The 18352-nt window shown below is 40.0% G+C and overlaps 1 protein-coding gene across 6 annotated transcripts in view; it reads left to right on the top strand.

Moving 5' to 3' along the window:
• Positions 1-18352, top strand: part of MACROD2 (mono-ADP ribosylhydrolase 2) — an 893899-nt gene that overhangs the window by 810274 nt on the left and 65273 nt on the right. For 5 of the 6 annotated variants that reach the window (XM_039569266.1, XM_039569264.1, XM_039569267.1 and 2 more), the window contains 2 exons: positions 3616-3657; positions 11756-11824. In XM_039569266.1, coding sequence (XP_039425200.1) covers positions 3616-3657; positions 11756-11824 — 111 coding nt within the window. The remainder of the gene's footprint in view (positions 1-3615; positions 3658-11755; positions 11825-18352) is intronic. The other variant, XM_039569265.1, reaches the window with a different exon arrangement.

Raw genomic sequence — 18352 nt, forward strand, 5'->3', positions numbered from 1 at the left:
GCCACACCAAGGTCAGTGAAAGACAATGTTTTATATTTAACAGGGAAATGCTTCCATCAGATGGATTAATAGTGTGAGAGTAATAATTACAGACATATGAAGTGGCTGGGGATTGCTGTGTGCCAAAGTGAAACTCAGACTCATATCTAGATTGGGGTAAATTTTTCATGACTCAGAGATCATGTCACCAAGTTATTTGGAGCCAAACTTCCATTTTCAGAAATGATGTGGAGACTCCGCTGCCTTTCAGCAAGCCTTAGGTAGCTCTTCCCAGAAAAAAAACAGCCTTTAATTCACAATTAGTTCACAAAAGCAGTCTTTGCCTCTTCATAATTATATTGCATAATGACTTCCCTACTTTTTAATAACACCAGATTTCTTGTCTGTGTCCATTATCACCAGCTTAGAAACTATTCTGTTGCTTTGGGAATTTTATTATCCAAGTCACTTACAGAACTATAATTAAGAACTTCCACAGAAGAGCAGGTGATATATGTATGTTAAGATACTATATTCTGCTGGTTTAGTGTCATATCTTAGATTAATTTGAAACTTTATCATGCTGATTTCATTACAAATGCTTCCATGGAAAGAACATGTTATCAGAAACTGAATAATTAATAATCTCTATGTTACCAAATGTTTTCTGAGCAGTTTGTTGAAGAGCAGCAGAGCTCCAGTTGAAAATCCTGGCTCTGTTGAAGCCAACTACAGAATTCCCATGGGCTTTAACAATATTTTTCATTTTCTTATCTTAAAAATTACTTGTCAAAGCTCCTTAAGGTTATATGTATGTTGGGGGTTAGGATTTTTCCTTTTGTTTCTTTCTCTTAGGGAATTCTCTCCCATTTGTTGCTGAGAAAACATAACGACCAGTACTTAAGGGAGACAAAGAATGTAGCCACAGAGGATGGGGATGAGTGCAGCTGGTTGCTACTCTCTTACCTGAGGGATTTTCTCTTGGGAAGGGCAGAGTTACAGCGGGAATTTGGGCTGGGGGAAGGGGCTGGCCACAGCCTCTAGCTCGTTCTCACTCTCGACATTGGAGGGGACACAGGCTGCAGTCATTGTGGGGAGAATTCACCACCACTGAGGGGTTCCGTCTGCTGCTGTCTTCTCCTACCATGAGTGAAGCTCTGCTCGAAAGAGTGGCCATTGATTGCACTGGGACCTTATTAACACCTGACTTCACCAAAGGACCCTTCACCATCTGCTCGGGTGCCTCAGAGGAAACCCTGGGACTCTGAGCCATGAGCCCCTCTGAGGGAGCCTCTCCCGGCCCTGTTCGGGAGACAGGGATGCCACTGCCCAGCACCGCCGTTTCTCTGCCGCCGCCCTGGATTTTTTGCTACACTGTAACCCAACACCCAGTGCCTGCCCAGACACCCCATGGCTCCTGCTACAGCTCCAGAGTTTCTGATACATTTTGTTTGCTACTCTGGGATCTGCTCGTCCCTGCCGTTCCAGCTTGCTGCTTCCAAGGCTCCTGCTACAGCTCATTTCGCTATCCAGAGGGGCACCGGGATCAGCTGCTCCTGGGGCTTTGCAAAGGAAACCCTTTTTCCATCCCTTCCGCCGTCTCACCCGCCATTACCCCGTGAGGGAGATGCGGCCGAGCTCGCGCCACAGCGCCCCCTGCAGGCGCGGGGGAATCATCGCAGCCGCCCTGCCCGGCCGGGAGCCACCAGCGCCCCTGCCGGCTGTGAGCAGAACTGCACCGAAGGGGAAACCACCTGCAGCCGAGAGAGGCTGGTGCTGGGCTGCTGCTCTGTTTGCTGCTGCTGCTGCCGGTGTTGTTGTTTGTTTGCCTTGTTATACATACACATGCTAGTAAAGAACTGTCATTCTTTTTCCCATATCTTTGCCTGAAAGCCCCTTAATTTCAAATTTTTAATAATTCAAAGGGAAGGAGGTCATATTGTCCCCTCTAAGGGAGGTTTCCACCTTCCTTGGCAGACACCTGTCTTTCAAACTGAGACAGTATACAAATTTATATTTGAACAGTATATGCCTATGTGCCTTTTTCACCTCCAAAGCAGTTGTTTGAAGAATAAGGAAAAAGGAAGTAAAATGTGCAGTGACTTTTTTCAGTCCTTTGGGCCAGTACTAAAATGTACTCAAGAGAAATGTAATGTGCTGTTGTTTAGTGCCTTCTGAAAGTTCTGCCCTCCAGATCATGTCTGAATGAGAGGGAAAGGGGAGAAGGGTGGATGCAGATCCATGTACTGAAGATTCAGAAAATTCTCACACTCCTGACTTTAATGCTTATAATGAATTATAATTCCCACCGGAGGTCTGTATTATTAACCATTTTTTCTGCTCTCATGATATTTGGAATAAAGTTTCAGGCTCCAAATCTTGATAAGAGCAGCGCCTAATCCTCATAGCCAGTCACATCATTTGGATCTCAGCAGAGTTTCTGGTGTAACATTCTAACCCTGTAAATTTGGACCTAAATACTGCTGTTAGTTTCCATTGGCACTGCTTATTATATTGCAAAGCTCCTTTGGCCGTCATAATATGCATATATTCCTGTTTGAAAGATATTAAGCCTCAGACAGAAGTTGTGGGCTTGCTACAGAATTTGCACAGGCCCAAATCATAGAATTATAGAATGATTGGTTGGAAGGGACCTTAAAGATCATCTGATTCCAACCCACCCTGCCATCGGCTGGGACACCTTCCACTAGACCAGGTTCTCCAAGCCCTGTCCAGACTGGCCTTGAGCACTTCCAGGGATGGGGCATCCACAGCTTCTCTGTCAACTTGTTCTACTGCCTCAACACACTCACAATGGAGAATTTCTTCCCAATATCTCAATTAAACCAGCCTTTTGTTAGTTTAAAGCCATTCCCTCTTGTCCTCTCACTACAGGCTCTGGTAAAAAGTCTCTCAGCAACTCCATTTAAAAGGATATAAACAGAGATTGTATGAATCAGGAATATAATTGACATAAACGTCTGTGATCCGTGAGCTCTCCATTAGATGATTAAGGCTCTGGAACATTGAATTACCAAGATGTTAACTAAGGCTAATAATTTCTCCTTTTTTAACTCAGCAAAATAACTTGTAAGAAATTCCTTTGTTACCAAAATGGAACTTTTTCAAAAGGAATCTGCTTTCCTTGTCTCTCATCTTAAGCTTAAAAATGTTTTGTTCCTAGCTAGCCCAAGTTCAGTCTTCACAGAATCATTTTGTTCTTAAATCAGTTTGTCTGGCTGGCAAATATTTAGTAACTTCCTTGTGTGGTTTTCTAGTAGGGTAGCTAGTTCTCTTCTTAGCATAGCCAGCTGTTCCAAGGAAACAAAGCAAACTGAAATGTGTCAAGTAAACCGAAAGCTCTGCAGGAAAGAGAATGGAATTTCGTATTATACCTGTCTTAATTTGTAGAATTGTGTAAATGATGCAGAATTTTATTCCCTGTCTTTATTCCCTGCATTTCCTGTATCTTGTAGTAACCAGTATCAAAACCTCCTTTCCCCATCCAGCTCCAGATTTCACTGCAAAATGTTAAATAGGAGATAAGTTATGGGCAATTTGAAACATGGAATATTTCATTTTAGATGTTTGCCAGTATTCCTAGTAACCTTTTTCCTCTAATTTTTTTTTTGACAGATGATGCTAATGAAGAAGGGGCTCAGCTGAGTGAAGAGAGAGGTGAGTAAAGAATATTTTACACTAAAATATATCACTTCTCTGAAGCATAAACCAAACTGAAAAAATTCTAGAAATTAATTGCCTTAGTCAAGATAAGCAGCGCTAATCATTATTGCCGATGTTACAACAGTCATCTCTGGTTTTTAACACAAAATTAGGGTGAACCATCCCTGATAATAAATACTGCAGGGTAAGACTGGCTGAGACTACTTTTTTAATGTCATCATCTGTTACGAGCTTTTGGGTGATACTTCATTGCTTTTTATCAACAGCTAGTTTAACATGAAGGGGAAATAATAACAATTCTTCAGTGTCTTCGTCTATAAAAAAGTGTGAATAGACCAATTCTTGAGTCATTTGCCATTCTGAATTGTGGTAGTGATTTGTTCGCAATGTAAACAGTAGCAAAACTCTTCCACAAACTCTTAAATACACTGAGCTTGATCAGACAATGGTTCAGATGATTTTTTCCTGGTCCTCATAATTTGCTGTTTAAAACAAGTGTCACTGTTTAGGGTTTGTGGATGACATGAAATGGAAATGATGGATAGGTACAAGGGGAAGAAAGGCCAGAGGAACAAGAAAAGGAGAGGACAGAGGATCAGATAACTCCCATAAGGACAAAAGCTTCCATTCAGGAGACTTTCCCTGCTGACTTCACCTGGAGGCCCTCAGTGAACATCTGTTCCATATGGATCTCTATGCAGTGAAGGACCTCCTTTTATGTGGATATACTCTTCTGCCTCTCCTTCCAAAACAGCTAATACCCCTAGGTCTTTGTGACCCTGATCACATCATGGTCCAGTGACTGGAACATCCAGCTCTCTTTATGAAAACATACAGGATCAGAAAGAGCCACGTGGAGAAAGGCAGGGATATACTAGCCAGAAAATAGAGGTAAAAGCTTTTGAAGCAGTATGTTGGCTACTTAAATTGGCAAGATTGTCCTAAAGACAAATGGATTATGATCATTTATGCAACCACCTAATTACCTTAGAAATTAGAAATACTTGAAGAATGGTGCATATGCATAGGTGTGAAAACACGGATATACACAGATAGATAGGTGTTACAGATCAGTACATTCTTTTATGGCTGTTCTGGCCTGTTGATTTTATTACATATAATTGTAATTACATTTTGGTGTCAAGATTACTGGATAGGAACTTTCAGTAATTTTAATACAGTTAGTGTGATTGATATAGTTGTATGAACATACATAAAAGTAGAAAAAAAGAGCCCATCATTATATAACAAACATTTGCCAAAGATAATCCTGCAGTTAAATTTGCAGTATTCATCTAACATTTCCAATTTCATTTTTTATATTTATCATGACGTGTATTTTTATAAGCCAAATTATTTTGCATTTTTTGTCTTGTTGTTTTTATGGAGATTATGCAAATTAAATTGGTGTGGGATTTTTAAAAAGCATTTTAAATTAGAACTAAAAAGAAGTACAATTCTACTTAATAGCCAATCTCTTATTTTTTGTCTTGTATCCTTCACAGATTCATTACTGTAGGTAAAACTACATAGCTACTCTGGGAAATTATCACTGAATTAATCTGAGGAAAATATTTCCTTACCTGTCTCTTTCTTTTGTGCATATGAGATAGATCACATCAGAGCTGCTCTCACAGGTCTTGGATGCTATGAGCTTCAACAGCACATCCTTGGTTATTTCCTTATCAGTTGGAGACATTTTGGGAATCAGTGCATTGGCTGTCAGCAATCAATACCTACAGGGTTAAAAATAACTATATTTTGTATATCCACCCCAGTAGTGTAGCAGATATACAAAAGTTATTCCTTTTTGACCTATTTCTGTATGGAGTTTTTAATGATTGTAAGATGCGTTTACTGGAATTATAAATACAAACACAATTTTTGCATTGAGGGGAGTTTTCGTTTTTATACTCAGATTTTTACCAGTTTGGAGGATATCTGCTTTTTACTCTTCAAAGGGGAAAATAGAGAAGTAACTTCTAGTCACCACTTCAACATACTAATTGAATAATCATTCCTCATTACATTTGACTTCATGGGTCATGACTGCAGCAGATGGAGTCAACAGTTGGCACCAGTATTGATAACCCTTTGTCCTTGAGCTGTCCATATCCAACCTGCTTTGGGGTGTTTCTTCCAATTCTTTTGCTTAAAGTGAAAAAGAAATGTTGGATTCCTAGAGAGCACATGTTGCAGACTACTGACATGTACAGGACCTTTGGTGGAGATTCAAATCTGAATTTTACCTAAATTCCTGTGCCTCAGCTTCCTTTTGGCTGGGTGTTTCAGAGGGCCAATATCAGACCAAGAGAAAATACAGAGAAATGCAAGGACACAAATGAGCTGTAGGCTCTTGTGTCTGTACCAATCACGTTTTGAAGAATGTGGTTGGATGATGAGATGGAGGTTACAGAATCAATCCTAGTTTAAATCTGGTGGCAAAAATTAAAGGGAAAAAAAAACCCTGATCCTGGTTTGGTGTCTGCTGAAGGCAGTGGGAATATGTCCATTGGCTTCAGTGCACACCAGATTAGGCTTTAGGAATAGATAGAAAATTAACTGGGAGTAAGAAATAAGAGATTACCAAATGAGTGTATTACTGAGTAATGGATACATTACAGAAGTAATCTATCTTTTGTTTCTACCACCCTGAAGTGCAAATACCTCATTACATACAGAAAGGCCTTTTTTATTTGATTAATCTTCAAAATAAATAAGAGAATATCCTAATTACATCTGTGTCCTGGTTTAAAGGACAGGTGTCTGCCAAGGAAGGCAGGAACCTCCCTTGGAATGGAAAATATGACCCCCCCTCCCCTCCAAATGATTATAATTTTGAAATTAAGGGGCTTTCAGGCAAAGATATAGGAAAAGGAATAACAGTTCTTTACTGGTACATATATGCATAACACAGCAAACAAACAACAATGACAGCAGCAGCAACAAACACAACAGAAATCCAGCACCAGCCTTCCCTCTGCAGCAGGCCCTTTCCCCTTCGGTGCAGTTTCACTCACAGCCGGCAGGGGCGCTGGTGGCTCCCGGCCGGGCAGGGCTGCTGCGATGATTCCCCCGCGCCTGCAGGGGGCACTGTGGGGTGATCTCAGCCGCATCTCCCTCACGGGGTAATGGCGGGTGTGCCAGCAGAAGAGAGAGAGAACGGGCCTTCCTTTGCAAACTGACGGGAAGCAGCCAGTCTCAGTGCCACTTGGGAAACTGAATGGACTGCAGCAGGAAACCTCAGAAAGAGCAAGCTGGAACAGCAGAGGCAGGCACACCCAGGGATGGCAAACAAAATGTAGCCCGAAGCCCCAGGGTGTTTGGGTGTCAGGTTACAGTGTAGCAAGCAGCCCTGAAGCAGTGACAGAGAACAGCTGGTCTGGGTGGAGAATCACTCCCCTGGGCAGCTCACCTGTGATGGCTGGTCCCGGGGTCAGGCTGCACAGAGGGGGCGGCTCCAGCAGGGGACAGGTGCTCCCGGGTGCCAGTGATACGTGCACTGGCTCTGGGCTCCCAAGCAGCAGAAAAGCAGAGAAGCAAACCAGTAAGCTCCAGTCACAGTGCCAAAGGAAAAGAAAAAAAACAGGCAAAAACACACGGCAACAAGAATCTCTCTTCAGAGGGATCGCGCCTCTTGGCCGTGGAGACAAAATTGCCCCACCAGAAGGAAGCAACCATGCTTCTCCCCAACTCCCACAGGTTAGTTCTCACCCACTGCAATACTCCTGGAGCTAGGGCGGTTGGGGGGGGAGCAGTGACCACCCCGGACACAAAACAGAAACAGAAATAAAAATTAGTATGGGATAAAAAACCATCCCCAAGCCAATCTGCCAGATAATATCCATCAATATCTACATTGATACTATAAAATCACCCAGCAGGAATGACCATTTTGGCAAGTTTATCACATAACATCACTGCATATACTGGACATACTAGAATAAGAAAGACATTTAAAAATAAAAATAATCCACTCTTACTAAATATCCACACTCAAATCCACTCTTGTAATGGCATTTGACTAACAGGATTTTAACCTATCAGTCTGTTATTCTGAATGCTGAGTCTTGTAACAGTTGCTGGCTTAATGGCACCATTTAATTTGAAGTGCTTTGAGGCTGTCATTCGTCATGCAGTAGGTGTTAGAAGGGTTTGAGTCAAAAGGGCAGATACAGTAATAGCAGGTCCGGGCCTGTGCAGGTCTACATCTCAGCTTTGTTTTGTGAATGATTTCCTATATAAGACAAGGACCGGATGACCCAACAGTCAGTGTTTCCTGAGTGTTCTAATTTCCTTTTTTCTTTTTTCTTTTTCCTTTTTTTTTTTTCTAATGGTAGGAGAATTGACTTATGTCACCACATATTAATGTTATTATGTGCTGACAGAAGTCAATTCTCTTACAATTACCATTTAAAAAAAAAAAAAACACTCAGGAAAAACTTTCAATTCTGAATCTGTATTCTCCCTCAACCTTGTTCACCTTCAGTCTCTGCCAGGTACCAAAGCCTTTTGACCTCATCTCTAGTCTGTTGCCACACTACTGTCATTTCCCATCAAGTAGTTGTTCCTAATAAAAGCCCTGCTGGTTATGCTGTTTCTATTCTGAGCATCCTAATTTATTACCTATTCATTACTTAGAAGCCACAGGCAAAGATGAAGGATCTCATTCACATTAACAAGGCCTAATACCTAATAACACCCTATTACAATCAAGATACATAAATACAGAATTTTTTTGCATGTTCCACTGTATGCACACCCTTACACTTGGAGATTGTTTTTTGGAGGGAGTATCTTTTTTCCTGAGAGGAAAGTAGCAATCCCTTGCAGCAAGGCAAATTTGGAAGTTGTGAAGGATTTTGGAAATAGGTTACTTGGAGACAGACTGAGATTTAAATGACTTGTTGACCCCCTGAATTAGCCTATAAAGAAGAAATATTTCTCCCAGTAGTAGAGCTCAGAAACCTTTTTGCACAAATGATCACAATTAGAAAAGCTTTTAATATTATCAGTTCAGACACCTGTCCAGGTGTGCTCTTTTTAAAAAGAAATTTGCAGACAAAATTTCTGTAATATTTAGCTAACTGTTTGGAACTGGTGGAGAGCAGAAAGGGTTAAGAGTTGTATTTTGATCATGGTAAACATAGATCCTTTTCTGTCTCTGGAATAAGGGATGTCTGCTAAAAAATAGTGAAATTGCGATTGAACTCTTGTTCTCCTGGGACACTGCCTTTACATCCTTTTGTGAGCATTTTGAAAGCTCTTTATAGAGTGCAAAAAGATCGTTTCTTCTTTTATCTACTAAGATAGTAACTGTTCTGACTTCTCTGAATGTTCACCTCCTCCCTCTCAGTCTTTGGCTTGTCAATTAAGATGTTGGTTCTATTATCTAATGTATTCTGATAGTCCTGAAAGACCTGGCTGGACATTTGCACTTTAACTTGATTGACATTAGACGTGTGGGACTGGAGGAAACTTCACAGATTGGTTAGATGATACCATTCATCAGTAGAGAGGCAAGTGTTGATTGAAGCATTCCTATTGATTCAGTCCCCTAATGTGAATTATTCTCAGCCAAAAAAGAGAACATAGTAGGTAGTTCAGAGTGGCATTTGAACCAAAGAAGCCATTGATACGGTCCACCATAAATATTCAAGTTATTTTTTAAAAGAAATTGAAAGCATTGGCATGAATAAGTCATCACAAGTCTGGTTATTTTCAGGATCTCTCTTTTGTATCAAAGTTCTTGTTGAAGTCTATCAGCATTGCTCTTGAGCCCTTTAAAGGGTTGACAAAGCATGTCTTTATTTGGCAGGTTTTGCCTTTATTTTTCCCCACGGATTTTCTTGTGGTTACTCCTGCCTTCTTCACTCCAGAAAAGAATTCATCTTAGCACTTGAAAACTCCTGTTTTCCTCAAAATACAGTGTCTGAATTTCAAATTCAGATGAGCAAACATGATAACATGACACATGACGTCCTGTATTAAGTGCACTCAGGAAGTCTACCACATGGTATGAAGTCAAACCTCAAGGGTTGTTCTGCTTTGCAGTAACTGGCTTTACTTACTGATTGCTAAGGACCCTTCATGCTCTGAGCTGTATGTAGTTCTAGAAAGAAATGGAAATTCCCTTCTAGTAGAAATTTATAAGAGCAATGATCAGTTCAGCCTTTGTTTTTTCATAGTGGTCTTTCATTAAAATTAAGACAGTGAGATAGAATTTAATTACTCACATACAGATCTCCATTTTGGAATTTTTGTTGATATTTTGAGCTCTCTTGCATCTTCCCAATCCATGGCTCTTCTGGGTTTTTTGGGCATAAGTAGGATCGAATAACCAGTTTTCCAAGAGGAGGGGCAGAGGATGTTTCTGTGTTCCCTGGGCTCCGTGCAAAGCCAATCATTCACTCCCTTTTTTGAATGAAACAGTCTTTTGAATGAACAGTCTTTTGAATGAAACAGTCTTTTGAATGAACACAATATTCTTAGAGTTATAGAATATCCTGAATTGAAGGGACCCACAAGGATCATTGAGTCCAACTAGTCCAACAGTCCTTGAATCTGCAAGTTCCCTTTTCACATCCTAACTACTTTCATACCTCCTGTTTTGAAATTTTCAGCATTTTGCTTCTAGATATATGTCATTGTGGAAGGCTAGAACATAAAAGGGGAGGATCTATGGTTCTTAGCAGAGCCAAGTCCTTTATGAGAGCTGGGAATTTGATTGTCAAGAGCCATTTAAAACTCCAGCAACATAAAGAGTAGATGATTGTGTGGCATATATGTGACAGCAGAAGAGACCGTGGGAATTTTTGAAACACTTAAGCAATTTATAAAACATGTGTAGATAGTTCTTTCCCAGTTGTTAATTAGCTAATCAGTTTGAAGTAATACCATGATTCTTATTTTCTAATGGCAACAGCAATAAGGGCGAATGAAGTTTCCTAGTTACAAGTGGTCAAAGTTTATTTCCAGCACACACAAAAATATGCTTTCTTTAGGCTTCTCCTGCACCCAAGCCCTCAGTTAGCCACAAGGAATCAGGAGGTTTGACAGAAAGTCAAATGACAGAAAGTAGTTTTCCCATCACGGCTGAATACATTCAGTAGGTGCGATTAATTGAATTTTAATTGTCTGTCAGTCACTGCTTTCGTGGTTAAGCAACGATGTTCAAAGAATGTTTTAATTAGAGAACCCGCTTGCATGAAATGTCTTAATTTATTAATACCTTTTATGCTTAATTTCTAGCTTGGCCTCCCTTTTTACTAACAGGCATTCTCTGCTACCAGTTTGTACCTTGAGGTGTGTCATAGCAAACAAACAGTAATGTCATAATTTATGTTATGATGACAGGATATTTTGAAAATATGTAGAAAAAAATCATAATTTTTAAAGTTTTACCAACTGAGATTAAACACTGTGTACTTCAGTCCCTATAAGTCAGGGAGATTTCACATTTAATGGACCTCAATTACTTTTTTACTCCCATTCCTCCAGCTTGATATTGCCTACTGTCTGAAAGGCTGGAATGGATTTTTTTCAACCCTAACGTTTCTATCTTGTAAAGCTTTCGTCTCCTTAACTTCACTATCAAATTTATTTCTCTACCTTTCATTTAATTATTCATTTCAGTCTATATTCATTTGTTATGTTAAAACAGTGACTGGAGAATTGAGCTGAGAGAAAAAAATCATTTCGTTCAGATTATTTCTCCACAGTTTCATAATGCAGTATAATAAATATTATGTTTAGAAGTACAAATTAAAACATTATTTGCTTCGGGTTTTTAATTACTGTTTCTGTAGAGATAAAGAGCTTGTGAAGCAGTATGTTATTTCAGTATGAGCTTTCTTCACTTCTGTTCTGTGAAAGTCAGAGAAAGTGCAGTCCAAACTGAAAGACAGATACATGTTATAAATCTCATAAGAGATGATGCAATAATTAACTTTAATAACAGAAAGATAGGCATTGAGTACTGAATGGAGTGCTGAGATAAAACATAGAGTTGTGTTATCACACATGGTAATATCTGATAAAATGAAACCATTTCCAAATAACATATGTAATTTATAATTTTTTATGTTTAAAGAAGGCCAGCCTCCATCTCCCACAAAGAGCAAAGAAGAGCAGCCTGAGGACCTGCAGGATGATGCTGAAGGTAGGTGGTCTAACAGCTTGTCAGGGCTATTAATCAATTCACATTTGGAGGAAAAGTTTATTTTGAATTCTTGGGAAAGAACTGTAAAGCTTTCAGTTAAGAATGCCATTTGCACACTTGGGAAGTTCTTTTTGGCCTGGATAAGTCTTATGTAGTATATTTCATCCTAAGGTAGATTCACAATTACAAATCCTATTTTTGTATGATAGTCTACTGATTATTGCTGATACATCTTAATAAATTGCTGCTGTTTTATCTCTAACCTGTTCTGACGATGTAATTAAAAGCCGAAGTACAATCCACATGGTACAGGGCTTGGGTCATAGTCTGATTGGTTAAGTTGGCCAGGTACCTGCTGCTAAACATGGAGCAATATAATCATTACTTTCCTTTTCTACAAGAAATTTTTGCTGTTTTCCTTTTTACAGTGTTTATGTTTCTAGACCTTACACAGTGTAGTGCATCTATCTGCAGTTAGAAGTCACAGGTGATTAACGTTATGCCTATAGTGTTGCTCCTCTAAGGATACTTTCCTCCACTTGAGTCTGCTCAGGGAAGCTTGTCCATGTGTATGGATGTAAATGTGGTCTATGCTGTTGTCAAACTGTATCAAAGTGTATTTTCGTAATCTCTATCTCTTTGGGAGAGTTGATTAAAGATGTTAACATCAAAGGCTTATTTTCAGAGTGCACAGTTTCACACTGCTTTCAGAGATGTGGAAGAGCAAAACACCCCAATGCTGAAGAAATTCCCCTTCTGTGAAATAGTTAAAAGGAGGAACCTTAATCTTTAATCCATGACAGTTCCTTATCATGGGTTCTTTTTGACCTAATATTCCTCAAATGACACATCTCATTTTGCGCCTCAACCAGTGGCTCCACAATCTTCAGCATTTTGACCTAGCAGCTCCTAAAATATTCTGACTAGTGTACAGTGTGAGTCACAAAGAGCAGAAAAGGGTTAACATCTATCATTTTAAGTAACTGCTAGTAACATCCTGTCACTAATGTTGTGGCTGGTTGTTAATGGCAAGTAGTTAAAGCAATAGCTGTCATCACCTGGAAGGTGTGGAGGGACCCAAGAAATTTCATCACTCCTGTGTGTCTTTCCTTTCATGCTGCACTGAACCCAGATTAAATTAAAATACCAATTTTATGTTTGGATTAGAGAATTTAGCGATGACAAACCACATGTCCATTTGTATGGGGGCTAACCCACAGGTGGGATCGTGGTGACACTTTCAGTGTTCCTAAACAGGCAGAGCAATAGCTGTTTTACAATATATTCTTACATGGAGTGTGGCTAAGAGTTTTCCCTGTATCTGTGTCTTGAAAGAAACCAAAGCAAAACAAAAGGAAGAGAAAAAGTATTGTCAAAGTGTAAGCTTTTCCTTCCATTCAAAAATTAACTGATGATGTTGTTTCATTCTTTCTGTGGCTCCCTAGATACTGTTTCCTATTTCTCTGTGCCTATCCATGTTTCCTGGTGACCTACAGTTCACTTTGTGAAGGACAAATAAATATGTTGGAAGGGCAAAGTAAACAGTATGGCAATAGAATTACTGCATTACTCCTGAGCTGTAAAATGCCTGAACTCCTTGAATTTGATGCCATACAGAAGATTTTGCTGGTGCAGAATTGAAGTCTGTAAAACGTAATCACTGCTGCAAGATCTAATATAGCCAGTGGCAGATCCCCCATCTCCTAGGCAGGAACCAAACCTGTAATGTTTAGGATTGAAAGTCTAAATTTGGCCTTGAGAGTTGTTGTGATGGAGGAAAGAATAGGTGATTAAAGTGTTTGCTGAGGGGCCTGTGGAGAAACCTGGATTGGGTTTCTTTGGCATTATCTGTGCCTCTGGAAGAGAAGACAAGAAGTTGGGCTCCAGACACTGAATTCCTGTCAAGTTGCCAGGTGGCTGGAGTCTAATGTATCGTACCTGTGAGCCATTTCCATTGAAGTAAATGGGATTTGCATGTATTTGTCTGAGAAGAGGATTTAGTTTCTCTTGGTCCAATTATTAGCTGTTGGTTTTGACTAATAAAAAGAACTTTTAATGGAGCACCTTGAAGATTATGAAAGTTCTGAATATGTAACATGGACCACAACTACATGTCTGAGTAATTTTATTTAGGTAGGGGTCTGTCTTCACTTCCAAAAAGCTACCTTTTTTTCTTTTTAATGGAAAAACTGAGTAGCTTATGCATATAAACAGTCTTGAATAAAACACAACAAAGCCAAACTCTGCCTGAGGTCAACTTGGTTGAATTTCCCTTAGGGTAAAACTGAAGTGCTTTGTGGTGTGTTTAAAATTTGGGATAGTTCACTTTAGGTACCCCAGGTTGTTTTGTTTGGGTTTTTTTTTTTTAAAAAAAAAAAAAAAAAAAAAAAAAGAGAGGAAAGAAAAAGCCACCCAAAATCACACACACAAAAAAGTAAACAAATACTAAAAAAAAAAACAAACCACAAACAAAAACCCCCAAAAGCCCAACTCCTACCTTTTAACAATAAAAGCAAGTCCAAATTTAACATAAGGTATTATTTTCCCCTCGGTAACATGACCAGCTATAAAATATTTAACAAATATATACTGAGACATGGGAAGAACCCAATGTATTTTACTCTGCTTGGTTGTGAGTGTCCTTTTAGATTGAAGATGGGAGTACAACTTGCAATGATATCAGCCTCATGTCTGCCCTCGTGGCAGTCTCTGAAACCTATTCCACTGAGTTCAGCAATATTTCTGCTGTAATATTTTTCTCCAGCTCACCAGGCTGGTTCATTGGCTAGAGGCAATGGAGCAATATCTTTTCAGTGCGTGTAAAAACCTCCACAGAAGATTGGGTACAGTAAGTTCCTTTATTATTACCCTCTTTGTAATCAAGGAAAGGCGAGTAAGGAGCTTGTTTTGCAGTAAGCTAAAATAAACATTTGACATGCTAATGAAAGCAATCTTACATCGAACCACTAAAGTATTAATGGTGTCTGTTATTATGCTATTAAATATATTGTTCTCCGCCTCCAGACTGTTGGTAGAGAAAAGTGTGAGCTGCACAGCAGATTCTTATGTCAGTGGTTGTATTCCATAGATTTTCACTGCAGAGGTATTGTCTGTGAAAATGGATAGACTGGGAAACATCTTTTACTCGCAGATTCCCTGCAGTATTTCAGGTTTGACATGTGCAAACTTGCCATATAATTTTCTGCTTTTTTGTTCTTTTTTTTTTTCTCCCACCACTTTCCCGCATCCTGGGAGAGTAAAAGCAGGCAGGGATAATTTTGTCTTTCCCTTGGTCAGGTGCATTCATTGATTGACTGATTGTAAAGTGTCAGGTGAACAAAATACATTTGGCACTAAACAAAACATACACACATCTTACTTCAGTAGCTTCATAATGTAATCTTAAAGTGGTTACGTAAATAAAATGGCAGTACTTGTCACAGCATAGCAGCCATGAGTTGGCACAAATGCCACAGTCACCCGTTCTCATCCTACTTATTGTCACCAAGCTAAGGCAAATCATTTATACAAAAGCCTAACAAAACAAAAATTTTAAATGTTCCTTGTTTCTCTTACCTACCTCCCCACATGTCCTCCCATATCTAGTGAACAGCATGGTGTGTGCAATAAATTTTTCCGATAGTGGGAGAAGCAAAACTGTTTGCCCTTTCCTTCTTTATGGGATTTCTCAGATATAAAGCAGAGCCTGCCCAAGAGCTGCCCCATCCATTCCCTTCATGGTCTGTGTGAGATCAATATTGTATCAAAGATGAGTAACACATCCAGTAACAGCAGCACAATTGCCTGCTTTTTCTCTTCCTCCAGCAGAAAAATAATCAATCCATGCTGCAAAAGCCATTTCCTTGCCCTCCTTCAAGGGATGCGGAGACAGAACTGGAGCTCTGGAAATTGTTTTACTCCAGCTTCTCTCAAAAGCTGCTCCCCAGATGAATGATCTGATTCATCCTGATAGACTGATAGGCTGTCAGTCTCCCAGGATCACCTGTGCAAGGAGCAGGTCTGTTGGAGTTATTTGTCCAGGATGAACTTTGTCTGCTTTCCATTCACTTGGTGGGAAGGAGAACAGGTTGATGAATAAGCCAAACCACAAAGGTCAAAAGGAACACAAATCACCTTTAACAGAGTTGATGGTGTTGGTTCCTTTGCCTGATGGGGTCATCACAATCTGGCCTCTTGGCTTTCTAAGCTAACATCACATGTCTGAATGTTGTGTCAGAAATATAGGCTCACCAGCTGGCACCTGCCTGACTTGGTGGATGCTCTGTCCATGAGAGATGTCAGTCTGGTGATTGAAATACATAGCAGAAATAAGGCAAAATAAAACTATATCTTATTTTGACAACTCATTGGTCCAGCAGGTCATGGCCATTTAGTAGGATTTTCATCAAGAGGGAGACACACAAAAAGTTTTTGTGAAATGGTAAAAAGCATATAGTCTTGGGACTAGAAAATAAACCTCTATGGCTTAATCCTCTGAGATTAACATAAGGCTTCCTGTTCCTGCTTCTCCTTTATGTGCCATGAATTTTGCAGCTGTGCTGCTCACTCCCTAGCTTCATGGAGAGGGATCTAGTGTATGCACCCACCATAGTCCATGGTACTTGGCTTGTGCTACATCCCTCCAAGGTGGGCTCAATCCTCTCTGGAGCTGGTGGGATGCACAGAGTAGCTGCTCTTTCTTGCCATTACACAGATGTTCTAAGCATCTTTTCTAAGGCTCTTCTAACTGTGCAGGCCTGATTGTCTCTCTAACATATGAATTAATATTATCTAGATTTGACTTCTGATTAGTTTTAATATGTTCTGCAGTTTATAGCAAGCAGTTCTTTTATCCCGGGATAAATTGTAGCTACATTCTTACTTTGCATCCCATGGGGCAGTCATATTCTTCAGTGAATTTCTGCTCCAATCATAATGTACTAAAAATGAACATTGAGTCACATAATTATACTTCAAAAAACACACAGTCACTTATTCAGCCTTAAGAGTGCTGCTTTTTATTACAATAGCTTAGAACTGAGTGTCTTCTTTTTGCCACCAAACCTAATCCTTTAGTAAAATGTTAATTGAAGATAAAGTACTACAGAAGAAATTCCCTGGGAAAGATGTGTATCAAACATGTCTGTGAGATGTTCCACTAACGGTGTGCTGTGTGCTAGTCCAAAAGAGAGCCCAGAGGTCTAGCCACGGACCCGTCCACACTACGGCAGGCACACACAAATATATGCAGGCAGACAGAGTATGCTCCTCACCCTTGAACTGTTGTGAGCACATGCAGTAGCAGAGGTGAAGAAGTAAAAGAGAGGGGACTCTTCGTATGTGTTCCACACAGACGTTTATTCAGGTGACAGGGACGAAGAGCCAAATTGATAGGAGGGTCCAGGGATTTTATACTCAGTACGAGACAGGCAGGGAAAGGGATTACATCCAATGGAATAGGGACAAGTAGGCGGGGTTGACAGTAAAGGAACCAATGGGAACAACACATAGGAGGGACTTAGGGAAGGATCCAATGGGGCATCGAGGAACAAAGAACTTTCTAGAACATATGCATATTAATCAAGGGAAATGAATATATGTAACTCCATACATGAAACTGGGAGGGGAAAACAGTAACTTATCAGGGGAAAACATGCAAATATCAGAATAAAGGAATCATGGATTCTCACCGTAACTGCAAAGTGATATACTAAGCTTGGATTGCTGACCACCACAGCTGATTGTCTGCATTCTCCTCAGGAGACAGAGTGGCTGGAGCCACCTGCACCGCCACAGTTCACCTTAATGCAGATGGGTTATATTTAAAAAGTGGCAATTAACCTCCATCCACTGTGGTTGATAGCTTCTCTTTTTGCTTCTGTTTTGAAGTCTACCATCTGTCTTGACTGATTGCAGCTTTCAGAATATTAGGTGATCACCTTGCACTTAGCCAGGAGTAAAACAGGTTGTTATCTGTATTTTCAGTTGTATTTTCTCTCTGAGCAAACATTTCTTAGAAGATTCTTTTCATCGGTGAAGTGGCTTCTGCTGTTTCATTGAATTGCCTTGCAGTGGCTGTGCAGAGCTTGGAAAACGCAGCTCATTTTGGCCTCCACAGGTGATGTGCAGTCCTATTGTGTTGGCCATTTACCCATTTGGGTTTCTTTTAGCAACTGAATGTACATCTGTGTAACAGAACCAGGAAGACACTTGCAATTCCTGTTTTCGCCCTGAGTGCTTCAGAGTAGATTGTCTTCCTTCTGAGATGAGCTAGGGTTGAAAAGACTAAGTTACTGGGGTGACTAATGCAGTGTTGTCAGAGGAGAATTCTACACAGTGACACACCCCGAGTCACCTGCAGGGGACTCATCTGTCAAGGAATTCATTGCTCATTTTTAGGCATGATGTGAATAACAGTAAACCGTCACAATTGTTTGGGTCCAGTGCAGAAGATGGGGCTGGTCCCTTCATTCCGAAATACTGATGCCAAATAGTCCATGGTTTTGTTTGCTTTTTGTGTGGGTTTTT

Source organism: Corvus cornix, chromosome 3 (assembly GCF_000738735.6).
Source record: "Corvus cornix cornix isolate S_Up_H32 chromosome 3, ASM73873v5, whole genome shotgun sequence".
In the NCBI taxonomy this organism is placed as follows: Eukaryota; Metazoa; Chordata; class Aves; order Passeriformes; family Corvidae; genus Corvus; species Corvus cornix.